The 23,977-nt window shown below is 45.5% G+C and overlaps 1 protein-coding gene across 1 annotated transcript in view; it reads right to left on the reverse strand.

Moving 5' to 3' along the window:
* Window positions 1–21,975, reverse strand: part of HELLS (helicase, lymphoid specific) — a 588,544-nt gene extending 566,569 nt beyond the window's left edge. Inside the window, exon 1 of the mRNA XM_069610592.1 lies at window positions 21,673–21,975. Coding sequence (XP_069466693.1) covers window positions 21,673–21,703 — 31 coding nt within the window. The 5' untranslated portion in view covers window positions 21,704–21,975. The remainder of the gene's footprint in view (window positions 1–21,672) is intronic.
* Between the last annotated feature and the right edge of the window lie 2,002 nt (window positions 21,976–23,977).

Consider the following 23,977-nt stretch of genomic DNA (forward strand, 5'->3'; position numbering starts at 1 on the left):
ATTATAGGTCATTAGTGCGGAGCCACTTGATAGCATTGTGTCTAAATCTGACGTACGGTAGTGGGCGTCTGAGGTCAATAGGGAAGGAGTTCCAGGATTGCGTTGCTTTGACTGGGAAACTGGTTCCTCCGGCCGTAGTCCGATTGAATCAAGAGGTTTCAAGCATTAATGAATTGGCAGATCTGGTGGGTCAGGTTGTAGTTCTCCGAGATTTTATCCACTTGGTAAGAGGGAACTAGGTTGTTGGCATATAGATGTGATTGAGATGTTTTTTAGGAAGATTGTCTTTTATTTTTAGCCAATGGTCTCTTTCCTGAATTTCGTGATGTGGTCTCTATTTGGGATATTCAGCGCTGCTCTTAGGGCATTGTTTTGCAGTTTGTCAGTGACATATTTGTTGGCTCCAGAGTATAGGGCGTTGCAGTAATCTAATCTGGACATGATTAGAGCATTGGCTATGGTGATGCAGCTGGCCCTGGAGAGGAATGGTCTGGCAGCACGGATTAGCTTGCAAGTGTAAGCTGCTGTGGAGGCGAGGGAGCTGGTTTGCTTTTTAAGGGTAAGGGAGGAGTCTAGATAGAAACCTAGTATTTTTACTACAGGCATACTGTAATGATGTTGTCAATGTTAAAAATATGCATAGTTTATTTAGGTTAGTGTCGGATCCAAGGAGCAGTATCTCAGTTTTGTCGTCGTTCAGGCAGAGGCCATGAGTCGCCATCCATGCCTGAATGAGGATCTTGTTCACCAAAGCCAGGTCAGTTTCATAGTTACCTGAAAGAGGTATGAGGATCTGGGTGTCATCTGCATAATTTGTGTAGGTGACGCCCAGTCTATCCAACTTATCAAACAGTGGCATGGTGGGAGAGACACAAGATCCCTGTGGGACTCCACATGTTATTTGGATCGGATCACCGCAGGTTGAGAAGACCCTCATAGTTCGATTAGCAAGAAAGGATTGGACCCATGCTATAGCTTCCCCAGGGAAATTGGCGGCGAGCCTAAGGTGGTTGCATAGAACTGCGTGGTCCACCAGGTCGAAGGCTGCAGACAAGTCCAGTAGAAGTGGCAATGCCATTTTTCCACTGTCTTTCAGCTCCTCAATTTTAGTCTTAAGGTCTAACAGGGCTGTTTCGGTACCATGGAGGGGACGGAAACCTGATTGTCGAGAGCCTAGCAGGTGGTTGGCTTCCAGATAGTCCTGGATTTGTAAGTAAGCCACTCTGTCGATGATTTTGAGAAGGAAAGGCACAGTAGTGATGGGTCTGTAGTTAGTTGGGATGGATGGCTCAAGGGTTTGTTTTTTGAGTAGGGGGTTTATGAGCTTCAATGATTAAAAAAAAAAAAAAAAGGGCTAAGTCTCTAGCTGCGTCCTTTATTATTTGCGCTGGGCAACTGTCGCCTTTACAATTGGACGGTTTCAAGGAGAGGAGGACTTTGTGTCAATGGTGGAGATAGTTTTGAAGCTGAAGGGAGGGATAGTATTAGGCTCGGTAGGTAGTGGTGGTTTTTGATCAGGGAAGGGCAGAGAGTCCTTTATGTTGGAGGGTGGTAATTTTGTTATCGTTTCTTCCGTTAGCACTGCATACTGCCCTTAGCATCTTTTGCGCCTAATTCCAAAGTGGTGTTTCTCATTGCCAATGCTTTGACGCACACCACACAATCGTAAGTAGTGCCCAGTTCAGCAGTTGTGACCAATGTTCCCTCTAAGCTGTGGCACGTGTGCCTTCCCAGCTGCCTTCTGGGTGCCACGAAGATTTTTAGCAGCGCACACAGGCAATTCTCACCTATGCTACAAAAATGTAATGAGGCACAAGCCACAGCAATTAGACTTTTTTTCTCTTAAAATAACTAATCGTGATATTCTGGTGTAGCGCGTTTAAGTTACCCTACTATGCAAGCGTGACCGCAAAAACAAAATACAGCCACAAGAGGTAAGTGGCTCCATGAACAGAAAAATCTAAGACATGCTTACACACATTAACTGTTCTATTCCCACCCATGACTCCTATGCTAGTCTACCAGTCGCTTACTTCAACCTCTACTCCAAAACATATTTTGATATTACCAGACAATCTTGACTCCTCTCTTGGCTCTGCGAAAGGTTACCAACCAGACATGTACCTACATCCCCTTACTATGTTTTTGAATAACATTCAAATACAGAACTTCATTTATTCATGGTGCCTTATAAATGTTCATTTGGAAGGCCTTTCAGCGAATACCGTGGCACCCAGAGGGGTGTCCTGCATGCTGCAGCATGACTCATGAAAGGACTGGAAATTCAACCCTCCTCCAACTGCACTGGCTCCGGCTGCAAGCGTGTATCATCTTCAAATCCTGTTGCATCATCTACATGGCTGGCACCCCGACCTCGCTGAGAAACTCAGCATCTCCAGAGGCCTACAATCCACCAGAAGTAAGGACGGTGCAGGAAGGAAAAAGCGAGAACATCCTTCTATGTCTATGTTCCAAGACTCTGGAACCTCCTACCATCGACATCAGACCTACCCCATTGCTGCTACAGTTCAGGAAAGTGCTCAAGACCTTCCTCTTAAAGTGACACATGGGTCCACACCCACACACACACTACTCCCCACTGTACCCGAAACTCTGATCTGCATCACACAGTCTCCCTCCCCTGGTTGCTTGTAGATCCTTTGATGCAAATTAACCTCTGTTGCTCTACCCCGTTGCTCCCATTCCCTTTTTCTCTGCCTCACTCACTGCGTTCTTCCCGCTACAATTGGAAAGTACTCTGTTGATTCCCGAAGCCAGATCTGCGCTCACCCACACTATCTAACCTAATTATCATGTCAAATATCAGATACTGACTGTAGGTAAACGGGCTACTTGGATGTATAACCTCATCCCAGGCTTCCTATTCTTAGTACACATGTCATGCAATCACTTTGAAGTGGTCCCTTACATGTAAACACATTAGAAAACTCAAATATGAATTTGCCCTCTAAGGATTTTGAGAAGATCAAGGTCATACTCAGTCTCCTACTTTAGCATTACTGACGTTACTCTATAAGTGGAGAGCAACACTACAATGTCATTTACTTGGCCTGCAAGGGATAATGGGCATGGGTTATGCCAGGTATTACTCATTATTAGGGCAATGGATATTCAGACAGAAAGGACGCAGATTGTGGGAAAAGCAGTCTAAGTGTTCAGAGTTGCATTGGGCACAGACCTTAAATTATATTGTAACTCGATGCTATACAAAAATGATTTCACTTATCAGTTGTATAATACTACCCAATATAAGGGTGGAATAAGTTGCAAACGATCTTGTGCACACTGCAAAATAAATTATTTACCTGCAGATTCATTACATTTTCTTAAAATGAATATAACATCATGGCGAGGCACTAAATATGTTTTGCTTACAAAGTATTATGGGTATGCAAATATCCCAATGAGTGTTTCACTGCTACAATCTCATATTTTACAATATCCTGTCAACAAGTATTGGAGGCAAACACAGGAGCTGGGGAAGGGTACAGGTGAAAGGGCACAAGAACACTCCTTGTGGGTGAGGAACAAATCTACAGAGTAGACAATGTGTTTGCTGAAGGAAACTATAATAATAACAGTCTACAGTACTGCACTTTGTTTCTTTCTATGCTCAGCTGCTGAGGGCATTTTAATTTAAAGGTGTATTCTGTGTTTACTGACTGTAGCATCCCCCAAGCAAACCATTTAATTGATAACGATGAATTACAGAGGGAAGCCTAGTAACAAAAGAAGGCTCTCAAGCTGTTGTACCTCTGAGTATTGCCATTAACCTAAAAGGCATACATCATACGATTCACTTCAACAGGTCTCTAAGAAACCTCAGTAAATCCCTTGTTGAATTTTGTCTAGGCTGTGGTGGGGGAAGGGTGAGCAAAACTATAGGCTTTATTATGTGGCCTGTCATTTTACTTCCCATGTCATGGTTACAAGCAGGGCTTTAATAAGAATGCGCTTCCTACTAGAGTGAAATGATTTCAGGGAGTAAAAAAAAAAAAATTTATTAGCTTTGCCAACAGGGATACTTCATGCTTATTAAAAAAAGATGTTCTTTGCCCTAGAAATTGGTCTTGAGATTGGTCAGAAATATTATCAGAGTTCCATCCTATGCCACTGCTCTGCTGGTCACTGATTAGAAACGTATCAGTGGAGCTTTTTGGGCAGAAGCCAGGGGTTGGTTCCTATGAGTTCATGGTTTCCCCATTTTTATTGGGCAATTATTTCAGTTTTTAAGGATTAAAAATGGATGGTGTATATGTCTCTTAGCTGTAAGGCTGGTTTGGAGTAACTCACAGAACAACATAATGATAGTAAGCAGAAGCCCGGGAATTTTGATTATCATATTCTTTGGTGCAGTTATTCTGATGCAATCATCATCATACACATATTCAGAGAGGCTTTTTTATCAAGGCCCTTGAATTACTTCATTAAAGTTACACATGAACTATTGGCATTGTTTTCTGACACATTCCTTTTAGTTGCCTTTATTCCATCTGCCCTTTATTGTATCCGGTCTGATTTTTGACAGCCACATCAGTTATGAAAAGCAATATTACACATGTTTTTTCCAGTGGTATAAAGTACACATTTTTCTCTGCGCAGGAGTACTTATGCCATCTTCCTTATGCATATCTTGAGGTCTTGAACTGGTTGATGCTTTCTCTTTATGATCACTTAAAATATTTATTTTTAAAACCTGTGTTTGGAAAAAGTATTGCAAAATGTACCTTTTATGCAGATTAGTAAGAATTTCAGTGGCAATTCCTTTCCAAACTCTTCGGAGATGGTAGCTCACCAACTATGCATGCTCACAAAATGGCTTACCTCGTGAGTCAGTTGTGCACATGGAAAATAAAGTGTGCACGAAAGTCAACCAGTTTTGCACTTAGAGAAAAATGTTTAGAGGGAACATTGGTTGCGACCCCCTGTGCCAGTTGTCTAACGTCCTGCCGGAGTAACTTGACATCAACTTTGCTGCTTTCTGGTTCTCGCTGGAGAGGTCAAACACCTAGTCCTCCTCAGGGTTCTTTGCCGGGGTACACGGCTCAGCCTGTGCAGTGTCCACAGTCTGGAGGGGCCTTGCGTTTGGCCAGCAAAAACGAGTCCAAGATGGTTAATTTGCCCTATTCTTGGTAGGCGACATTGAGAGCAGCAATCAGGACAGGCTGGAATACATGCCTCGCCACGTGACCAGAGATTCTACAGACAGTAAGGATTGGGTACCTAGGCCTCAGCCACACAGGGCATATTAGCTCTCCCATTGCTAATAGATAGGACCCCCACAAGCCAGGAAGAGTTCTTCAAAAAGGCTGCTGGAACAACAAAAGGAGTTCTCTGGCACAAAGGGATTAGGTGGGGCCCAACTTACATAAGCAGACTCCGTAAGCAACAGCAGAGTGGGTACAGTCCCAGTGAGAGATCACACTGGCGCTCACGTGGGAGGGAGCCCAAAGATAGGTAAACCTTCCACAAGCCACACACGGTCCAAGTGTATCAGCAGAAAGGTGGGGCACATGGACAGGAGGAGAGCCAGAGCGTATGCTGCAACAAAAGCATCAGAGGGTGCGAGTCGGCTGGCACCCAGTCAGCAGCAGGAGGAGTACATAGGCGACTGTCGGGACAGCCCGCCTTTAGCGTGGACACTGCACCAGACAGCCCAGTGCATCAATGTTCCGGCCCACAGTGATTCAGGGCGGCAGTCTACACTGCAGGCAAGTGGTGTCTGATGGTGTTTCGGCGAGTGAAGGATACATAGCGTCTCAGGCGAGGGCAGAGCACACTTCCCAGCCTGCGCGCCCTGCAGCCTCAGGCAAGAAGTGGCAGAATCTTCCAGGACAACAGCAGCAGCCCCAACCTCATCAGGCAGTTCTATGTGAGAAGTATCATAGGGTAGGCCAACACTAAGCAGCCCAGCCCAACTGCGCCCACAAGACAGTTACACAAAGACGCTGCAGTGGCCATCTTGATCCACCTGGAACAGTTTAGCAAATTCTCCCCAGATTCACAGCTCCGAATACTGCTGGGACAAAGCTGGCTGGGTAGCAGAGCGCTTGTTTCCCCTGCAGAAAGATGATCTTCTGATGTCATGTGCCGTGTCAAATAAGGATCAGGAAAGGAATGCAGTGGCAGCCCTGTACAGTAACAGCCTCACTGCGTGAGCTCAGGCCACACTACACCCCCCCCCAGAAAAACTATATTAATTAACTCGAACCACAAGTCAACCCAGTAGTAATGAAGTGCTTCTTCCACCTACACGCACTCAAGTGGACACTACATTTCTTCACCTTCCCACATAGAACACACGCAATCATCTCCCTCGTCATGTCAAAAACAAACTCGACCAACAGCATCCATCTTGGAATGCCGGACAATTACCAAAAAACTACAACGAATATAGAATGCAGCAGCAAGACAACTACTCAAGACTCAACTCACTAAAAGAACACATCACCTCAGCACTGAGAACCCTACATTGGCTACCAGTCAAAAAAAGAAATCTATACAAGTCATTTCATGGATCTGCATTCTCCTGTATCTCAGCTAAAATCAGGAACTGACCCCAGAAGGAAATACAAACAAAAGCCCACCTAAAATTGCTAAAAACATGGATCTCAATAACCAAGATAAAAACTGGGATGGGGTGGGGAGGAGCTGGGCAGCAAAGGGACACAGCCAACACCACAAGAGAAACACCCAAAACCTAATGAACCAAAATCTGGACAGCGCAAAAAAAAAAAAATACGCATTTTAACACAAACCACCATTGAAGAGTATGAGCCCTGCCAGATCAACATAATGTTGACATCACCAACTAATTTTGCTAAATACTTCCAGATATCATACATACTCCCCCCCCCCCCCCCCACCCCCTAAATCACACATACCTCAACTGTAGCAGAAACCTAAAACCATCACAAAGTGACACTTCACAGCACCCAACTAAATGATTGATAATGCGCCTATACACGTGTTTCAAGGCGCAACGAGGCAAGGCGGGAAAACAGGTGGCCGACAAGACAAATGATCTTACTAGGCCTAGTATCATTTAGATCCTGCAAGTGTGTAGAGAAGTGAAGGTTCAGACGTGCACCCAGTGAAACAGTGTCCTGGGATAAGCCCAGGAAGGCAGGGACTCAAGGGAACATGCCCAGTAAGTGCAAGGAAGGCCATGTGGCAGTGCAGGAGGGCCCACAGGCAAGTGCTATGGACTGGGTGGGGGGAAAGGTGTCCTATATGACACAGAGGAGCAGCCAGTCAACCCAATAGCAGAAAGAAGGGAGGGATAGCAGAGGGGAAGGCGAGAGAAAAGGGAAGGTGGGGAAAGGTTAGCAGGAGAAAGGCAGACAGAAGGAAGAGTAGAAAAGGAAGGTCTTGAGGAGCATCCTGAATTTAAGGAGGTCCGGCTCAAGGCAGAGCATGAAAGGGAGGCCATTCCAGAGGGAGGCACCTGCAGAGAAAATGGGACTTTGAAACGCCTACGATGTGTGGAAAGAAGGAGAGTAGATTATAACTGAGGTTTTTAGCCTCACAAGAGGGTGAGGGCGCAGGGCCAAGGGAGGCTGGCCACAATGAAAGGGGAAAGGCTGGAGCAGAGGTCCCAATGAGAAGGATCTCTGGCTTACTGGCATTAAGGCAGAGATCATTAGAAGCACACCATGCCTGAATAAAGAAAGAAAAGTCAGGGATGAGGGGAAGAGGCAGAGGGTAGAACCGCATAACACTAAAAGTTAAGTAAAAAGTTAGAGATCAGCTGGGCCAAGGGAGCCAGATAGACATTGAAGAACCAGGGCGAGCGGATAGATCCCTGGGGACCACCACATGGAGCGCAAGGACCCAAGCTCAACCTGGGAAGGTCGGTAAAAGAGGAAAGATAGCCACGCCAGAGCCTTAGCCACGCCAGATATCCATGATGTATCTCGAGGCAGGTGATCAGGATGTTGTGGTTCACTGTGTCAAAGGCAAAAGAAAAGGTAAAGTAGGACGAGGACAGAGGGAGTGTTAGAATCAAGGTTAGAGAGCAAGTCCTCACAGGTGTTCAGAAGGGCGGTTTTCAGGCCTCTGGCTGCTCTGAATCCAGACTGATGGTCATGGACACAACAGCTTCAGTGTGGAGGATTAGTTGGGCGAAAGACAATTTCTCCAGGAGTTTACCCAGAAAGGAGTAATAGAAACTGGGTGATAGTTTGCCAGGATGGAGGAGCAGGGGGTGCAGTCGGAGTGCTCGAGAGGGGTTGGGGGTGTGTCTCCAGTGGCGAAGGAGTGGTTGCAGAAATCAGCCAAGGCTGGCGCGAGAGTCAATGTAGTCCTTAATGGTTCCCGAGAGGCAGGGAGACACTTGTTTGGATGAGACTTTCATAGACCAGACCAATCTGGAAACCTCATCAGGTACGACAGGAGGAAGAGAAAGAGGGGAAGGGGTGGCCAAGGAGGGCCTGAGAGAGGTAAGGGAGTAGATGAGCGAGGGCAGGATGTCCAGAGTTTGTGGTGAAATGAGAGGCCAGGGCCGAGCAGAGGGCCTTGTGGGTGTAGTAGACGAAGATACTGCAGTAGGATTGGCCAGCTCTTGCAGATTTTAAAAAGTTTGGCCGTGTTATTTGCCACGGAGATGTATACTTTTTTATTTTGGAGATATTTTTTTTTTTTTAATTTTTTTTTTTTTTTTTTTTTTTAGAGAGGATAGACAAGTCTATATTGCCTTTGAAGTAGGCTGCAGGCCAGTTTGTCTGTGGGTGAACCCGAAACTCCATTTCTGTTCAGCTGCTCTGCACTTGGATTTCAGGGCAGCCAGATCAGATATCAAGAATGACACTTTGTGTTAGGCGCCAGGTGGAGCCTCATGAGGTCAAGAGTGTTAGAGATGGAAAGGTGAAAGTTGGAGGGCTGGGTCAGTCCAGGAGTAGCTGGAGGCAAAGGCTACCACTGACACCCTTCATGGGTTGGAGGACCATGAAGGATGGTATCAGTGCTGGGTGGGCCATTGCCAGGAGAACAGGAAGCTTCAAGTGATCAGTCCAGGAGAGAGGATTAGTGAGGGATCACCTCCGACATCCAAGGTGTATCCGGCAGAGTGAGTCGGGCCAGAGGGTAGCATGGAAAGAGTCGCAAAGGGTGTGGAAAAGCAGAGTCAGGAGAGTCCAGGTGGATGTTGAGATCCCCAAGGAGTGGAAGCTGGAAGGGAGAAGGGAGAAGAAGTGAGGTGAGCCCATTCAGAGAGGAAGAGGGTGGCCTGGCCAGGTGGGTGGTAGAAAGTAACCAAGGTCAGAGGAGCCAGGAGAAATGGAGCCTGCAGACCAGACATCCAAAGGAGGAGTAGGCTTGAGTGGAAATGATGAAGACAGTAATCCGCTCAGGAAAGATCGGGAGCACTCACCTCTGGGCCTGGGCTCAGAGGATTTTGTATGCCCCCCTCCCCCGAGGAAGAATTGTGTCAAAACTCATGACAGAGCTGGCCTTAAACCAGGTCTTGGTGAGGGTGAGAACATCTAGATCTAGACGTTTAAGGAGGTGGCAGACGTCGGGAGTGTTTGACAGCAGAGTGACAGTTAAGCAGTGAACAGCAGGTTGCCACTTTTGAAAGACTACTGGGGAGGAGTACAGGGGTTTCCACTGGAAGGGAGGAGGAAGAGGAGCCAAGGAAGATGTGGGTGGCAGCAGGGCTAGAGAGGTGGCGAGGTAGCCAGGAGAGCGGCATCAGGCAAGGAAGCCAGGACAGCCAAGGAAGCCAGAGTAGGGGGAAGGGGATGGCAAGGGAGCCAAAGTAGCAGAGAGTGGCAAGGGAGCCAGGGAGGACGATGGCAAGGGAGCGAGGGGATAGCTAAGGGGGGAGGGGGAGAAGGTGGCAGAGGGGCCAGCAGAGGTTGCAGAAGGAAGCTGAGGTGAGGGAAGCACCTATTAAAAAGTAAAAGGATGGTACCATGGAGGTTGACATTAATAATGACGCTAGAGAAGGGGTCTCCAACCTTTGCATTGGCTTGAGCTACTTTCAGTGAAGGGCCAACAGTGGAGAGTTACTGGCGGGCGATGTGGAGGGGCTGTTCATAAACATTCGAACTTGTACTTTTTTTGCTGTTAATTTTCCCTTATAGAGGGAACATGCACCTTCACAATAACAAGTTCAAAGACCTCTTTATTGCATATTTCTTTTATTAGAAACTGTCTCAAAGACTTCACAATGTAGGAAAATATTGTGACATTCAGTGTGAAAGTTGACACTGCATTCCATCCACCAGTGCTCTGTAGGCTGGGGTATATAACTTGATACAGCAACTCGGATGGAGTCACTCAAATGCCCATCAGTCAACCAGGTTCAAAATTTCGATTTGAGGATATCTGAAAATGCAGATTTACAGAGATAGGTGGAACCAAACAGACGTTGGTTAATGCTGCTGTGCAAAGATTACTGTACATCTTGAAATAAACAAGGCTCCAGAAATTGGTGCGAGATTCTGCTTTTCAACTGAATGTCCCCTTGTAGGCCAACAATCTCCATTTCCTTCTGCAACTTCACAAACATTAACTTGCATGAAGGGGTTTGCGATGAACATCACACGGTTCAATCATTTCGAAATCCCTGAACCGGTCACTGAACTCTTCGAGTCTGCTCAGGAGACTGCTGCATTAGTCAATGTTCAGGAGTTCAGGCTAACTGTATTCTTAGTCAGAATTTGAATTACAGAAGGGAAATTATGCATTTTCCTTTTCATCATCATTTGTTCACTGAAAAGTGAAATGTCTTTATTGCGCTCATCATGTCAGCAATGGTTTTACCTTTGCTTTGCAGTAGTTCAGGGTATTTAATTTCAGTAACATCTGCCAGAAATGCCGCCTAATTGACTGAGGTCTTCATTTCTTGACCCCATGAAGTCTGATTTCTGGCAAAAGTGAAAGAACGTAGTATGTTCCCTTTTTAAGCCATCATATTTTCATATGTAGCAATAGACATGTGCAGCAGATAGTTCTTCGGAATATTTTGAACATTCTGTGATGTTTGGCCTTTGCACACATTGAACTAACAATTCGCACATCAGGGGCCATTACCAAACCCTATCACTTGCACAAATTGCCTGCTGGTGGATTACGCGACGGTAGTGCAATAATGGAGGGAATCGGGGTCTGCTTTGCAACATGCAACAAATCCAGACTGGTGCCCAGTCATTGCAGGTGCACCATCAGTGGTTATTGCCACCAACTTGTTCAATGGAATTTGTTTTGACAAAAAATTCTTGACCTCATTGTAGATAACACCTCTGGATAGGCAACAAGGTCAAGAATTCCTCTTTGTTGGTGAAGTATTCAAACACCATTCGAGCAAGCAGTGCCAGCTGGGAAGTATCACTTGCATCAACTGAAAAAAAAATAAAATCAAAAAATGCATATGCTCAAATCTTTTTTTTTTTTTTTTTTTAACTGCCCCATCACATAGGCTGGTAGTGCAGATATCCTCCTTCGCACCCAACTGCACATCTGAAATGGCAGACAATTTCAGGGCATTTTTAAAATGTCTAAAAACTGATCGCACCTTCACAACTGCACCATCTGTTAAAGTACATTGTGTAATAATTTGCAACTTTGAAGGAGGCCTCTGTTGCAGCATTTGCTTTCTTTGCTGGTTGGGAAAAAACCAAGAGATTTAAGAGATCGCAGACAGCTTCCTTTAGGAAAATTCTTTATAATTGTATCCATTGTCCCAAAATGCCTCTCGACATTACTGTAGCTGCAGATTAAACACCTCCCTTTCACGCTTGCGAAAAAGAAATACGTCTCCCACTTTGATGAAAATGATAAGTCTTCTGCCTTTCGTTGGATGGTCTGCCTACTTCTGCATCCATGATTTCAACAAGTGTTTGTGTTGAGACTGCACGTGCAATGTAATTGGAGGAGAATTTCAACATGTTATGGTTTTAAAAATAATTGAGCACACAAAGTTCCGCTTAGTCGCAATTCCTGAGAATATTAACTTTGTGGCATGCACCTATACCAAGTCACAGAATTTAGACAAGGATGATGAAGGTCAAAGCATACTTTGTTGACTGCGCTTAAAGTCCTAAAGGAAGAATTGATTTTAAAAAAAATATAGCAGAAAAGTAAAGTTGGCCCTGCTACAGTCAGTCCTCAATGCAAAGCTCTCTGGTATGAATGGATGGTGAGACTATCTGCCTGTCAAATTAAGTGATATGGGACTACATGAGGGCCGGTGCAACAATAAAGCAAATGTAGGTGACAGCATGGGGCCATGAAAAAGGCGCATGAGAACACACCTAGTTGTCTCTCTTCACATATGAAGCCCCACTTAAGGACTGAGAATGAGCCATCTCCTATCCCCCCTACCGTGCAAATTACTGCCAAAATGGGCATCGCAGTTTGTTGGGTCCAGGAGAACACATTTCCTAACACTTCACTAAGTCTCAGCCCAGCAAGAGGGAGGGGCCAACCCTGCACCGCCAAGTGAATGAAAAGCAGAGCACCAACAACTTTTGTTTTCATTTTTGGTGACAAACCTGCAGAATATCCACAGAGGCAAAATGACATTATTGTCCAGGCCCGCACAGGTGCTCAAAGTTAATGATTCCTTGAGCATACATTGTATTTGTAAACAGAACTTGATTACACAGGGCTCTCACAATGCATCTGCTTTGATCTGGCATGTACTGCTACACAAGCACACAGACATCCACCAGGCTCTCGCAATACACCTCTAGCTTCTCCTTCAACGTACCACTTTATCAGTACTGAGTCTTTCAAACAGCTCACACAATGCCCCTCTAGCCTGACCTGCAAGACGCTCTTCTAAGTCTCAGTAGTGGGACATCCAGAGTCTCACAATATACCTCTCTATCCAGACCTGCAGTATCATCTCCTATCCCAGTCGTGAGGCATAAATGGAGCTCTCACAACATACTATTACCTGCACACTGCTATTCTGATTATAGTAGCATGTCCAGGTACTATAAAGTAAGCAGAGTACTCAAAATTAATTTTTCTTACCTACAGAGACAAGCACCGACATCCCACTGTGTCCCTCTTTGACTTGCATTGAGCATTAATATTAGAACGGGAGTGGTTTAAAGCATATCTTTTTTGAAGTCAACATACCTCAAGAGGCAAACCACCTAGGGAACAAATCTGTGGAACAAGCATGTTCACATGTCCAAACCCAGAAGGGGCCGAGCTGCCCAACCCCGTTCTGAGGTAAATAAGACAAAGGTTGCAGACCCATGGCTTAAATTGAGCTGTAAATGCACTACCGATGTAATGAAAAAACCTTAATAAGTGTGCTTTCAGTCACTTGATTTATAAGCAGTACCCATGTCCTTAACTGGAATCCTTTTAACGAGCATTGGTGAAGCCAGTAGTTTTGGCTTGTGCATCAGCAGTCGATATTTGGCAAGCACCGACATGCCCAGGTACACAATTGTGGCCGCTTCCATTAATGGCCAGTTATCATTAAGGCATGGCGGTTTGCTCATTACATACTGTGTTCCTTTACGGACCATTGTTAGTTGCACCGAGTCAAAACTGATAAGTACCTCAGGTAACACCATGGTATATAAAAATCATATCATATGCTCAATAAGATTTTTACAGAAAAAAGGTACGCAAGGAACAAACCAATAAAAGGGATTTTTGCATCAATTAACACGCAATGGAGGCGAGCTATAGATTTACCTGTATCAATCAATAAAGTTGCACACGTTGCATTACTTGTTATAAAAAGACTTGAACATTTAGACTTCAAAACGCAGCACAAAGAGTAGGATAACTGATGAAATCCATACACAGGTAAGTGATGTATAGGTCTTTATTGTGTGGACACCAGAGACAAGGCGACGCCGCCAGGGAATCCAGAAACCAACTGGCCCGTGTGGAATGTTGATGTCTGAACACCCATCAACATTCCACACGCGCCTGCAACACATTACAACATATCCTCTTCCATTACATAACCAATTAAACATTAACAAGCTAAATGCAAAAGAACAAAAATTCAATTGAGGCTGGAAGAGTTAAGCAAAACGGTAACACCATTTCATGCAAAAACGAATACAATTGTTGAAGGTAGTCTAAACAGCAAAGAAAAGACTGCACTAGAAATGGTGTAAAAAGAGCAAAGAAATGCACTAGAAATGGTGTAAAAAGTTAATAGTCTTAAGTTTTATGGGCGGCCCACACCGCCTAGAGGGATGCCCCACACGCACCTCATGCCCCACTTCATGTTCCTGAATAGGAACATTCCGAGTCTCCACATTCACACCTGCCCTTGGAGCGTGAGCAACATCAGCTTCATGCCTATGAACCACTACTTGGGAACTCACCGGATTAAAGTCTAGTGCAACAGGCTCCCCCTCTTCCCCATTACGTGGATTGGCAACTCCATCCACCACCACTCGTCTTACTCAAAATGGAGCCATCCTCCAATTGCACATGACCCCTACCCGTCTTTGCCACCCTCCTGGTAGGCAGAAAAGTGCTGCTGCCCTTCTGAACAAACCTAGGATTTTTATGTACACAGTATCCCCCAGGCATAACCTGTAACTCCTTCCTTGACTTCTGAGAAGAAGCCATAATTTCCTGGCATGCCAAAATACTGCAATGGATGGTTTCCAAGTCCAACTCACATGGACCACCACCCCACAAGGCCAAAGTCCTCAGAATGGTGCCTGCCTGCCTTTCTGCCCCTCAAATTCAAATGGGGACCTTCCTGTGACAACAGATGGAGTCCTGCGATATGCTGCTAGATAGTGTCAAAACTTCCTGCCAATCCAGACCATTAGCCAAGGTCAATTGTATGGCAGCCTTAACTGTACCATTCGCCCTCTCAACAAGACCATTGGCGCACGGATTACATAAAAGCAGTACGATGATGTGCAATGGCATGTTGATCCAGAAACTCTTTCATGGCTCTGGATGTGAACTGTACGCCATTATCTGTTACTAAGCTAGCCGGTAACCCCCCCCCCTGTCAAACACCTTCCACAAGAAGGCAATAACCGAATCAGTAGTGACATTTCCAAATGCTGCTACCTCAATCCACCTAGACGTATAATCAACTAGAACCAACAAAAACCTACACTCGGGCTAGGGGCTGATGATGTCTAAAGCCAATTTAGACCAGAAATGTTTGGGGATATCTACAGGAGGTACTGGCTGGGGATGCAACACCTTGCTTTTACGCTGATGGCACAAGCTGGACACTCCTGCATTACCTGTTCAACATCCTTGCCCATCGCCGGCCACCAATAATCCTCCCCAAGTCTCCTCTTGGTCAGAGAACGACCCAAACGTCCAGTGTGCGCCAATTCCACAATTCTACCTCTAAGGCCGATGGGAGGTATTAACTTCACACCTCTAGAAACACCCCAAGGACCCACAGCCAATTCATGCATAGCCCTTTCCCTCAGGTCTGTCCTTAACTGCCTGCCAGCCCTTCCCTGATCCACTTCAATTCAACATCAGCCTCACTCTCAACGTCCCACACCGACTTCTCCACAGCAGATGCAATATAAGCAACTTGACACCCTTGCAAGTCCTCCTTCTCCGATACCTCCTGATCATGACCACCACCATCCACTGTGGGCAAGCAGTGGAAACAGTCTGCCACCACATTGAGCTTCCCTGGAAAATACTGCAGGTTGAAATTGTAATCCTGTGGCTCAACCAGCCACCGATATCCTTGGGGATACCTCCACCACACCCCTGGTAGAAAACACCTGAACCAAAGGTTTATGGTCCAACACCCCAAAGGAATGTCCTGAAATGCTTCGACGCCCACAACACCGCCAAGGCCTCCCTTTCGATCACCGAGTACCTGCTCTCCACCTCTCTCAAAGTCCTTGAAGCAAAATCTACAGTCTTCCGTTCCCCTTCAGACAATTGTTCCAACACCGCCCCCAAGCCTACTTCGCTGGCATCCACCGTAAGTATAGTTTTGTTCTTAGGATCAAATGAACTCAGGCACGGAGCATTTTCCACATCCCTCTTAAACTCCGCCTCACACTCCTCAGACCCCACAAATTTGGCTGACTTCTTCATCAGGGCCCTCATAGCCACCATCTTTTCTGCATAGTTGGGTATGAATTTAACGTAATACTCTGCAAGACCCAAGAAAGCCCTCAACTGATCCTTGTTAGTTGGAACAGGTGTGTTTCTCATAACCTGGACCAACTCAACCTTAGGACCGACACCATCCGAACTCAGGGTATGTTCTAAAACCTTATCCACCCCCACTTCACATTTAGACAGCTTCAGTCAGACCTCTCTTCAGAATTTGCATCACACTCCTAACCCTGACATCGTGTTGCTCCCTACTACCACCGCACACCAAGATGTCATCCTGAAAATAAGATATGACGGGCAACCCGCCAAACATTTCCTGCATCAAACGCTGAAAGACCGCCGAAGCAAGCCCAAATGGCATGCGACAAACGATATGCCCCAAAAGGAGTCACAAATGATGCGAGAGGCCTGGACTCAATGTGCATGCAGATCAATTTGATGGTACGCCATGGACAAATCAAAGGTGGAAAAATACTTTGCCTCATCCAATGTCAACAATAACACATTAATTTTCGGCAAGGGGTGCCGATCCACCCAAATACTGGAGTTGAGTTCCCGGAGGTCTACACACATTCTGATACCGCCATCACCCTTCTTGACCAGGACCACCGGGAACAACCATTCTGATGACTCAAATGGGTTAAATTATGCCTGCCCTTTGTAATTTGTTCAACTCTGCTTCCAATCCCTCCCTTGCCGAATACAATACGATGAGAAAAACCCTTGAGCTTACCGAGAGGGTCGGAAAATACTTCCGGAAACTTGGTCATGAGCAAAGCCGGAGTAAGCGTGGTACTATCCTCACCCCCCCTCCAAAATGCTGAGGACAGGAACGTTCTTACCAGGCTGTATCTGCATGCCAAAGGTTGCTTGCTCATCCCAGCACAGGATACTAGTACCCTTAAATGCCACATACAGCTTTCCTAAAGCCTGCCTACCATTGAACGAGAAATTTGACCAACCGTAACCCAGGACATCAATAGCATTCTGCCCGTAGGCACAATGTCTGATGCAAGCAAAGTCGAAATCTGCTTCCCCAACTCTCCATGATACACCTCTGGAGCTACCAAGGTATAGGGTGACCCTGAATCAACCAACATTTCCACAGGATGATCATCAACCAATATCGAAACCCAAGGGCCCTTGCGCACGCTTCCATCCACATGCAAAATTATTCCTTGCTCAGGCTTACCACCAGAGGCACCCTCTTGCATCAACGCAGAATCGTCCGGAGTCACATTAGCCACAATCTGCACTTTACACATACGTGCATAATGACCAATGTGCTTACATTTCCTACATTCAACATTACCAGTGGAACACGTTTTAGAATCAGCCGAGTGCTAGACCAACCACAATTCTTGCACACATCTTTACCTTTAGGCCACTTGCTCCCTTGGCTATTAGACCCATCAATCCCTTTTTTGTTCCTTGGTAACACAGCATGATCATCATCCCTGGACACATCCCCCTCAGTAACTATCTGTACACCTGTCCTGGAGGCCTCAATTGCTCTTGCAATCTCCAGAACTTTATCCAAGGGTGGATCGCTTTCAATCCACAATCTTTCTCTGATTTTCTGATTACATGTCTGCATCATAATTTGATCCCTGATGTATTCATCCAAATTACCAGAAAACCTACATAGCCATAAGTGCACGTAACGCAAGCATCAATACATTCCGTCGATCCATGTGCCCTAGAAAAGAATTTATATCGTTCCAGCACAACATTAACTCTTTTGCCAAAACGAGCCTGTAATTTCTTTAAGGGAGTCTCATATGCACTTATGACTACCTCTCCCTCACCGCCACCTAGAACCATCACATCCTCTCCAGGCAAGTGATGGAAGACCCTCAACCCCTCAGTACCAATGCAGTTGAGAAGTGCAGCCTCCTTTTCATCACTGTTGAATTTGGCCCCGCCAGCAGCCCTCAAATACACTTTAAAGGCGTCTACCCGCTGATCCCTTGCAGCAGTAGGTTCTCCTGGGTTTGGCAAAAAGGTGGGGAAGGGGGAGTGGGTGATGGGGGGGGGCGAGGCCTGGCAGCTGTGTGCAACATGATCAAATCAGGGTATCACAATCCACACCCACGTTAGTGTGCAGAGATCCCCGGTGATGCCAATCCAAGGTAGAATCCAGATCCCCTTCCCAGCTCAGTAGTCGGCACTAGAGAAGTACCTCAAATGGAATACATGTCAATTTGTCACAGTAACGCCCAAAAACCAAATCCAATTTGCGCCACCAGAAGAGGTTAGCTCAGTACAGCCAATGTCAAGTTGCAGCGTACAATCCGCAAACGTGCAATCCGTGAAGGAGATGATCACTCCGATACTCCTGGCGAACCACCCAGACGATGGCAATGAGAAAAGGCAACCTACCAGTTTACAGCGGCAACGCTGTCCACGCTCCCCGCAATGAGCAGCCACTGCAGAAAAGCGCCAAACACTTGGTGCCGCCCAGGACAGCCGCTGATCGCTGTACGGTATCGCCCTCAACAGCTGACAGGAACTTGTCAGCAGCAAACGGCGCTGGTTCCTTTCCTAAACCAATGTGGACACACTGGGGAGCTGGCCCCGCCCCCTGGATTCCTGCGACGGCAGCACACTGTCAGATTACAGCAGGCAAAGCGGAACCGGAAAGGAGAGCCAGCCCCGCCTCCGGGCTTCCTCCGGCCCTCACGGGGGACCGCTACCAACCAAACAGCTGACTGGATTAGAGAGCCGGCCCCACCTGCGGGTTACCTCCAACCTCTGCACAGCCTCGGCTCTCCCAAGGGCCGATGCCAGGCCTAACAGCTGCCGAAGGCTGGGAGCAGCGCAGCAGACTCCCGACTGCAGGGGTGCGCCGACCGTTGCAGCACCCAACCAAGTGCCGGCAGCCCTGTAATACTCTGCAGCAAAGTTTTCGGCACAGGTCGAGCCCCCGATATGCAGAGCCGCCGCACACTGCCAGGTACGTGGACCCTTGATACGTTGAAATCCTTCCAGGACCGAGGGCCCAGCCGAGCAAACTCACAGGGATGGGAGAGTACCACGGCTCAGCAACTCATTGAAAAAGAAGACAGCAGGAGCACAGCAGCCACACGCGTGGATACAGATTGGGTCCACACGTCCTCGTCGCCAGTGATGAAATCCATACACGGGTTAGTGATGTATAAGTCTTTCTTGTGTGGACCCTAGAGACGAGCCGCCGCCAGGGAATCCAGAAACCAACTGGCCCGTGTTGAATGTTATGATATGGCATTTATATAACGCGCCTACACACAAGTGTTTCAATGCCTGAACACCCATCAACATTCCACACGCGCCTGCAACACATTACAACAATAACCCATTAGCAAGTTGAACAGCAGTAATCCCATCAAGATGACGCCAGTACCGTGATCAAATTTGTGAACCAGTGTAAACTTGGTAGAATACGTTTGATTAGGCCCTGGAGAAGCTCTAAATCAAAACTTGCTGCCCTTCAGTACATAATTAAATACACCTTGTTTGGCGCACAAATACTTTCCTAAAGAAAGGATTTTTTGTATCCACATGCTTACTAATCAGTTTAAATGAGCAAGGCCAACACAAATACATTTGAAAATATACTTAGTCAGAGCATAGGTGAACATTTTGTCCAAATTTGCAGCTAGCGCCCGATCATAGCCTGTATACACCACCTTGCTTTTGTTTGAGTAATACTGTTAGTAATGTAATCGAAAAAGCACTGATACAACGGGGGTATTGCACTCTATTTTCTTTCGACTGTGAGAACAATCAGGCCCGTTGGTATTTGGATATACTTTAAGAACATGCTTGTCCATTTGAGAAATCACCTATATCAAATTTAAAAAGATGACAGGCATCCCGAGGAAGGGTGTAGTACAATAGCCCAGGGTCGAGAAGGGAGCGTGTGAATAGAATGGGCCAAATCAAGGACAACAAATTGCACAGAGGGGTCTTACAAATGCAAAATTAACCTGGGTGGGGACACTAAACAGGAATACGCAGCACTGGCAAGATTGGCTAGTTCAGGAAAAGGGAGATTCAGTGGTGGTGCAGAGTGGGCTCAATACGGCTAGCACTAAATCGTATAAATCAACATACTCATTAGAATGTCCTACTGCTGGAGAACTGGTGGGTGTCGTTTAATTTAAACAGAGCAACTTGAGTATTGGGCTTGAGGGTCACAGGCAGTTTGGAATATAGGGCTGCATCTATCAAAGCTGGTAGAAGGCCACTGTTTCTGCTATCTTTTCACACTGGCTGTCACTTTAACCAGGAACTAAAAATAAAAAGTGCTTACACCCCCATGGTGTTAGTCAAGAGGCATCAGCTTCTCTATCCCTGGCATTCTCCTTGTGACTCCAGCCCCGTTGCCATTCACACATGCCTTAAAAGTGATAAGCCAGTCAGTGAAAAAAGCACAAATAATCATTGGATTTTGACAGTGGAGTGATCTCCAGCTTTTCGAATATGTCACCTTAGCACAAGCAAACTGAACATTTTCCACAATCACACTTGCAATGACATATTAACAACGATTGTTGCGTGGGGTGCTTTATTTGCCTGTAATTGCAACATCCGATTAATATGCGTCCGCAATTTGCTTAAGTAGGACTAGCGTGTACGAGTTTTATTCTTGTAATCGTCCCTCGTTTAATATACTTTGTAGAAAGGGACGGGTGGTAAACAAGTTAATTATATGCATTACTACAACGTTTGCTGTTACTGGAGCCTAAGATCATAATTTTCCGAGGTCAGGGTCAAAGGTCCTGTGATGACACTTCCCGTCATACCAATGGCATGAGAGTTCACTTTCGCCATCAGCGGCATTGTGGTTAATTTACGTCTCAGTTTTACCCCCTCAACAGTTTATTTCCCAACACATTAAGATAAGTTTACTACATCTTTTTTAAAGGGCGCAACATACGTAGTGTGTGCGTGTTAGTCGCTAGATAAACTACTCATGATCTCACGTGAAGTGAGACTGGCACAAACAATTGAACACACGACACTACGAAAGTCAGCACGAGGGCTTTGTATTTATTTATGACGCGCACTCCATCAGGCCCGGGGGCATCAGGGCGCAATTTGTACAAGGTTGCAAAAAAAAAAAAAAAAAATACAAAAAAGGTTAAAAAGTACCAAAAAAAAAAAAAAGTTGCTTCTACCAGTGCTTTCATTTGCACCCTCAGGAACCTCTGCAGTAGACAAACTATTCTCCGATCAGAAATTCCAAGTCACGCTAGTCTCCCTACTACACCCGGTTCCAGTGTCTTCGCAAACAAAACTGAGGCGGTTTGCAGTCGAAAAGGACAACCACATGTCACCGCAACCACCATCAGTTACCAAAATGTGGTAGCCTGCTGCTACCATAGGGTTGGGGATAGGGCGGGTTTCTCTTCCCTGCGGGCCAATGAGAGGCCAGTTCTCCATAAACCCTCCCTAGCAGCATTACCCATAATGGAGGTTTCAATAGTGGACTCAGACTTACACGCGACAAGTCCATAACAAATAACACATGCCAAGCCACCCGCGCCGAGATTTCTTGCTTGACGTATTGACACGGCGTTGTGCACTCCCACCACAGCGGCTGAGACGCCTTACCTGTAGGGCTGCGTGGCTGCTCAACTGGCATGTTAGCACCGGGTGTGGGGGAGAGCGAAGAACGGAGCAGACCTGTTGTGCACCCTTAACCGAGAAGGCTGAAACCTCCTGACAGCGTCTTTCTGAGAGAACGACACTTGGCGAAACAATCCCTCAGCACCAAGCTTCTTCTCTTATTTTACCCGCCACGCAACTCGTACTGCCCAGAAAAGCCGCGCGAGATCAAACGTTTCCGCGAGACTCTTACGCAACTGGCGCGAACTTTTTTCATTTCATTCAGTCTTGCCTCATGACAGGATTGCTAGAACTGGAAACCAGCTTATAGCCCAACAGGGCTGAAAAGTAGCCCAAATATAGCCCAATCTCATGCGGCGGTGTTACGTGTCCATGTTGAGGGGTTATCAAACAATTATGACACAGTATCTGTTGCTGTGTATTGAAAGTACGTGGCAAAATCCCAAAGGGCTTTTTATCTTTTTATGCTCACGTGGTTTTGCTTGATGGATCTTGGAGTCTTGCATTCAAGATGGAGAAAATGAAACGACAATCATAACGCCTTTAACACATATTTCTTTTCGATTTAAAACATTTGCCTGTTACTTGTCTTCAGTTCAAGCTGGTGAATATAAAATAGCTACGGTAGCCCTTTTAACATATTTATTTAAGATTCTAGGCATGTGTCAATTTATTTTATTATGGTGGAAAGAGGGATTTGAGGAAAGATAGCGAATTGAATTTTCCCTTTGAATCGTATTGAGGTTAGGGATATTTTAGGAATTAGAAAGTGAAAAATCACACGTTTAAATGAAAAACAGGGAGTCCCCCGCATACAACGGGAGTGTTGGCATGTATGTGATTTGGGCACTTTTCACATAATATCTGCAAACAGAGTTAATTCGTTTTAATATGGTTTTGTTTAGTTTTTATATTATTTATTCTTACATATATTCTGTTATAATACTCTGTATTCTATGTATATGTTTTGTTTTAGATGTTTTATATTTGTTTGTGATGGATGATGTCCTGTAATTCATCCCTCACCTGACAGAAACTGGCATCAAGTCCTATTCCTGTAGGACCTACCTGTCTGCAATCCGTGCCTACCTTTCTAAGGGTTCTTGCAACTTTTCACTCTTGAATCCGGTCATTAAAATACTTTAAATACTGCATGTCGGGCTTTCAGGGATCTATCAGCTCGTATGTACAAGCCCTCTGGTTCAGGGCCTCAGCAGAAACTCATGTCTCATGGAAAACTGCTTTCCTGGTTTAAGGTACTTTTGACTAGAAAGGTCAGTGAGCTCTAGATCAGGGGTCCCCAACCTTGTGTTTGCAATGAGCAACATTTGAGTGTCAGATGAAATGGTGAGCAACTTCAGCACTTTGATGTAATTTATCGACATTCAGTCAGTGGTAAAATGATTGGAACACATCATAACTGTACTAAGCTCAATAATGCTAATAGCACTGTTAATTATTAGTAATTAACAGTAATCTCATCCAGGTGTAAGCCTAGTCCACGCAATTCATAATGGCCTTAAACATCATTTGACATTAAATTGGTAAATTAAGTGGCAAACAGTGCATTTCTAGGCAAAAACATTGCAGGATGTAACAAAATATTTGAGTGCTTGGAGTTCTCTCCCAGGAAATGTTCAAGCGCTTTAATAGCAAATGTTTTTTAAGCACGTTTTAACAGTAGCATTTACTCCAAAATATAAAGGCTTATTTTGGTGCTGCCCCATCTATCCCTCCAAAGGGATTGTCAGGATCTTTAGGGGCAAATTGTGTATTTTTAGGAGAACAGGATGAGTAACACTGGACATAATATGGTAGAATTTAAAGAACATTTCAACCAGGCTTTGTGTGAGGGGAGAGTTATCCACCTAAGAAATCTAGCGTAAAATAGTGCTTTTTAAAGCACTCAAGGTCTGTTACATTTAAGACAAGTGATTAGGAATAAAAAAACTATTTCTGATGGATTTGTGTACTCTTTGCCCAAGCAATCCCCTGGGAAATATAGTTGTAAGTGGTGCATTCTTAAGCATGCTAGTGGGCAAGTAACATTGTTCACAAATTGGAACTTTTGAAGACCACTTTACAGAAGGGGTGGGATTCTTCCTTCATATTGTACACATGTCTGTGGTTGTATATCTCACTTGTTAAGTGCACTCTCTTGACATGGGGTCAGCTTGCATTTTGCATGTTCATACCTGTGGCAGGGTGGACTTAGCCATTCATCGCTCGAGGTTGATGAATTCAGTACATTACATTGGGTATTATCCGTTCTTAAAGAATTTAGAAGCAG

The sequence above is a fragment of the Ambystoma mexicanum genome, chromosome 8 (assembly GCF_040938575.1).
Source record: "Ambystoma mexicanum isolate Mex_15411 chromosome 8, UKY_AmexF1_1, whole genome shotgun sequence".
NCBI lineage: Eukaryota > Metazoa > Chordata > Amphibia > Caudata > Ambystomatidae > Ambystoma > Ambystoma mexicanum.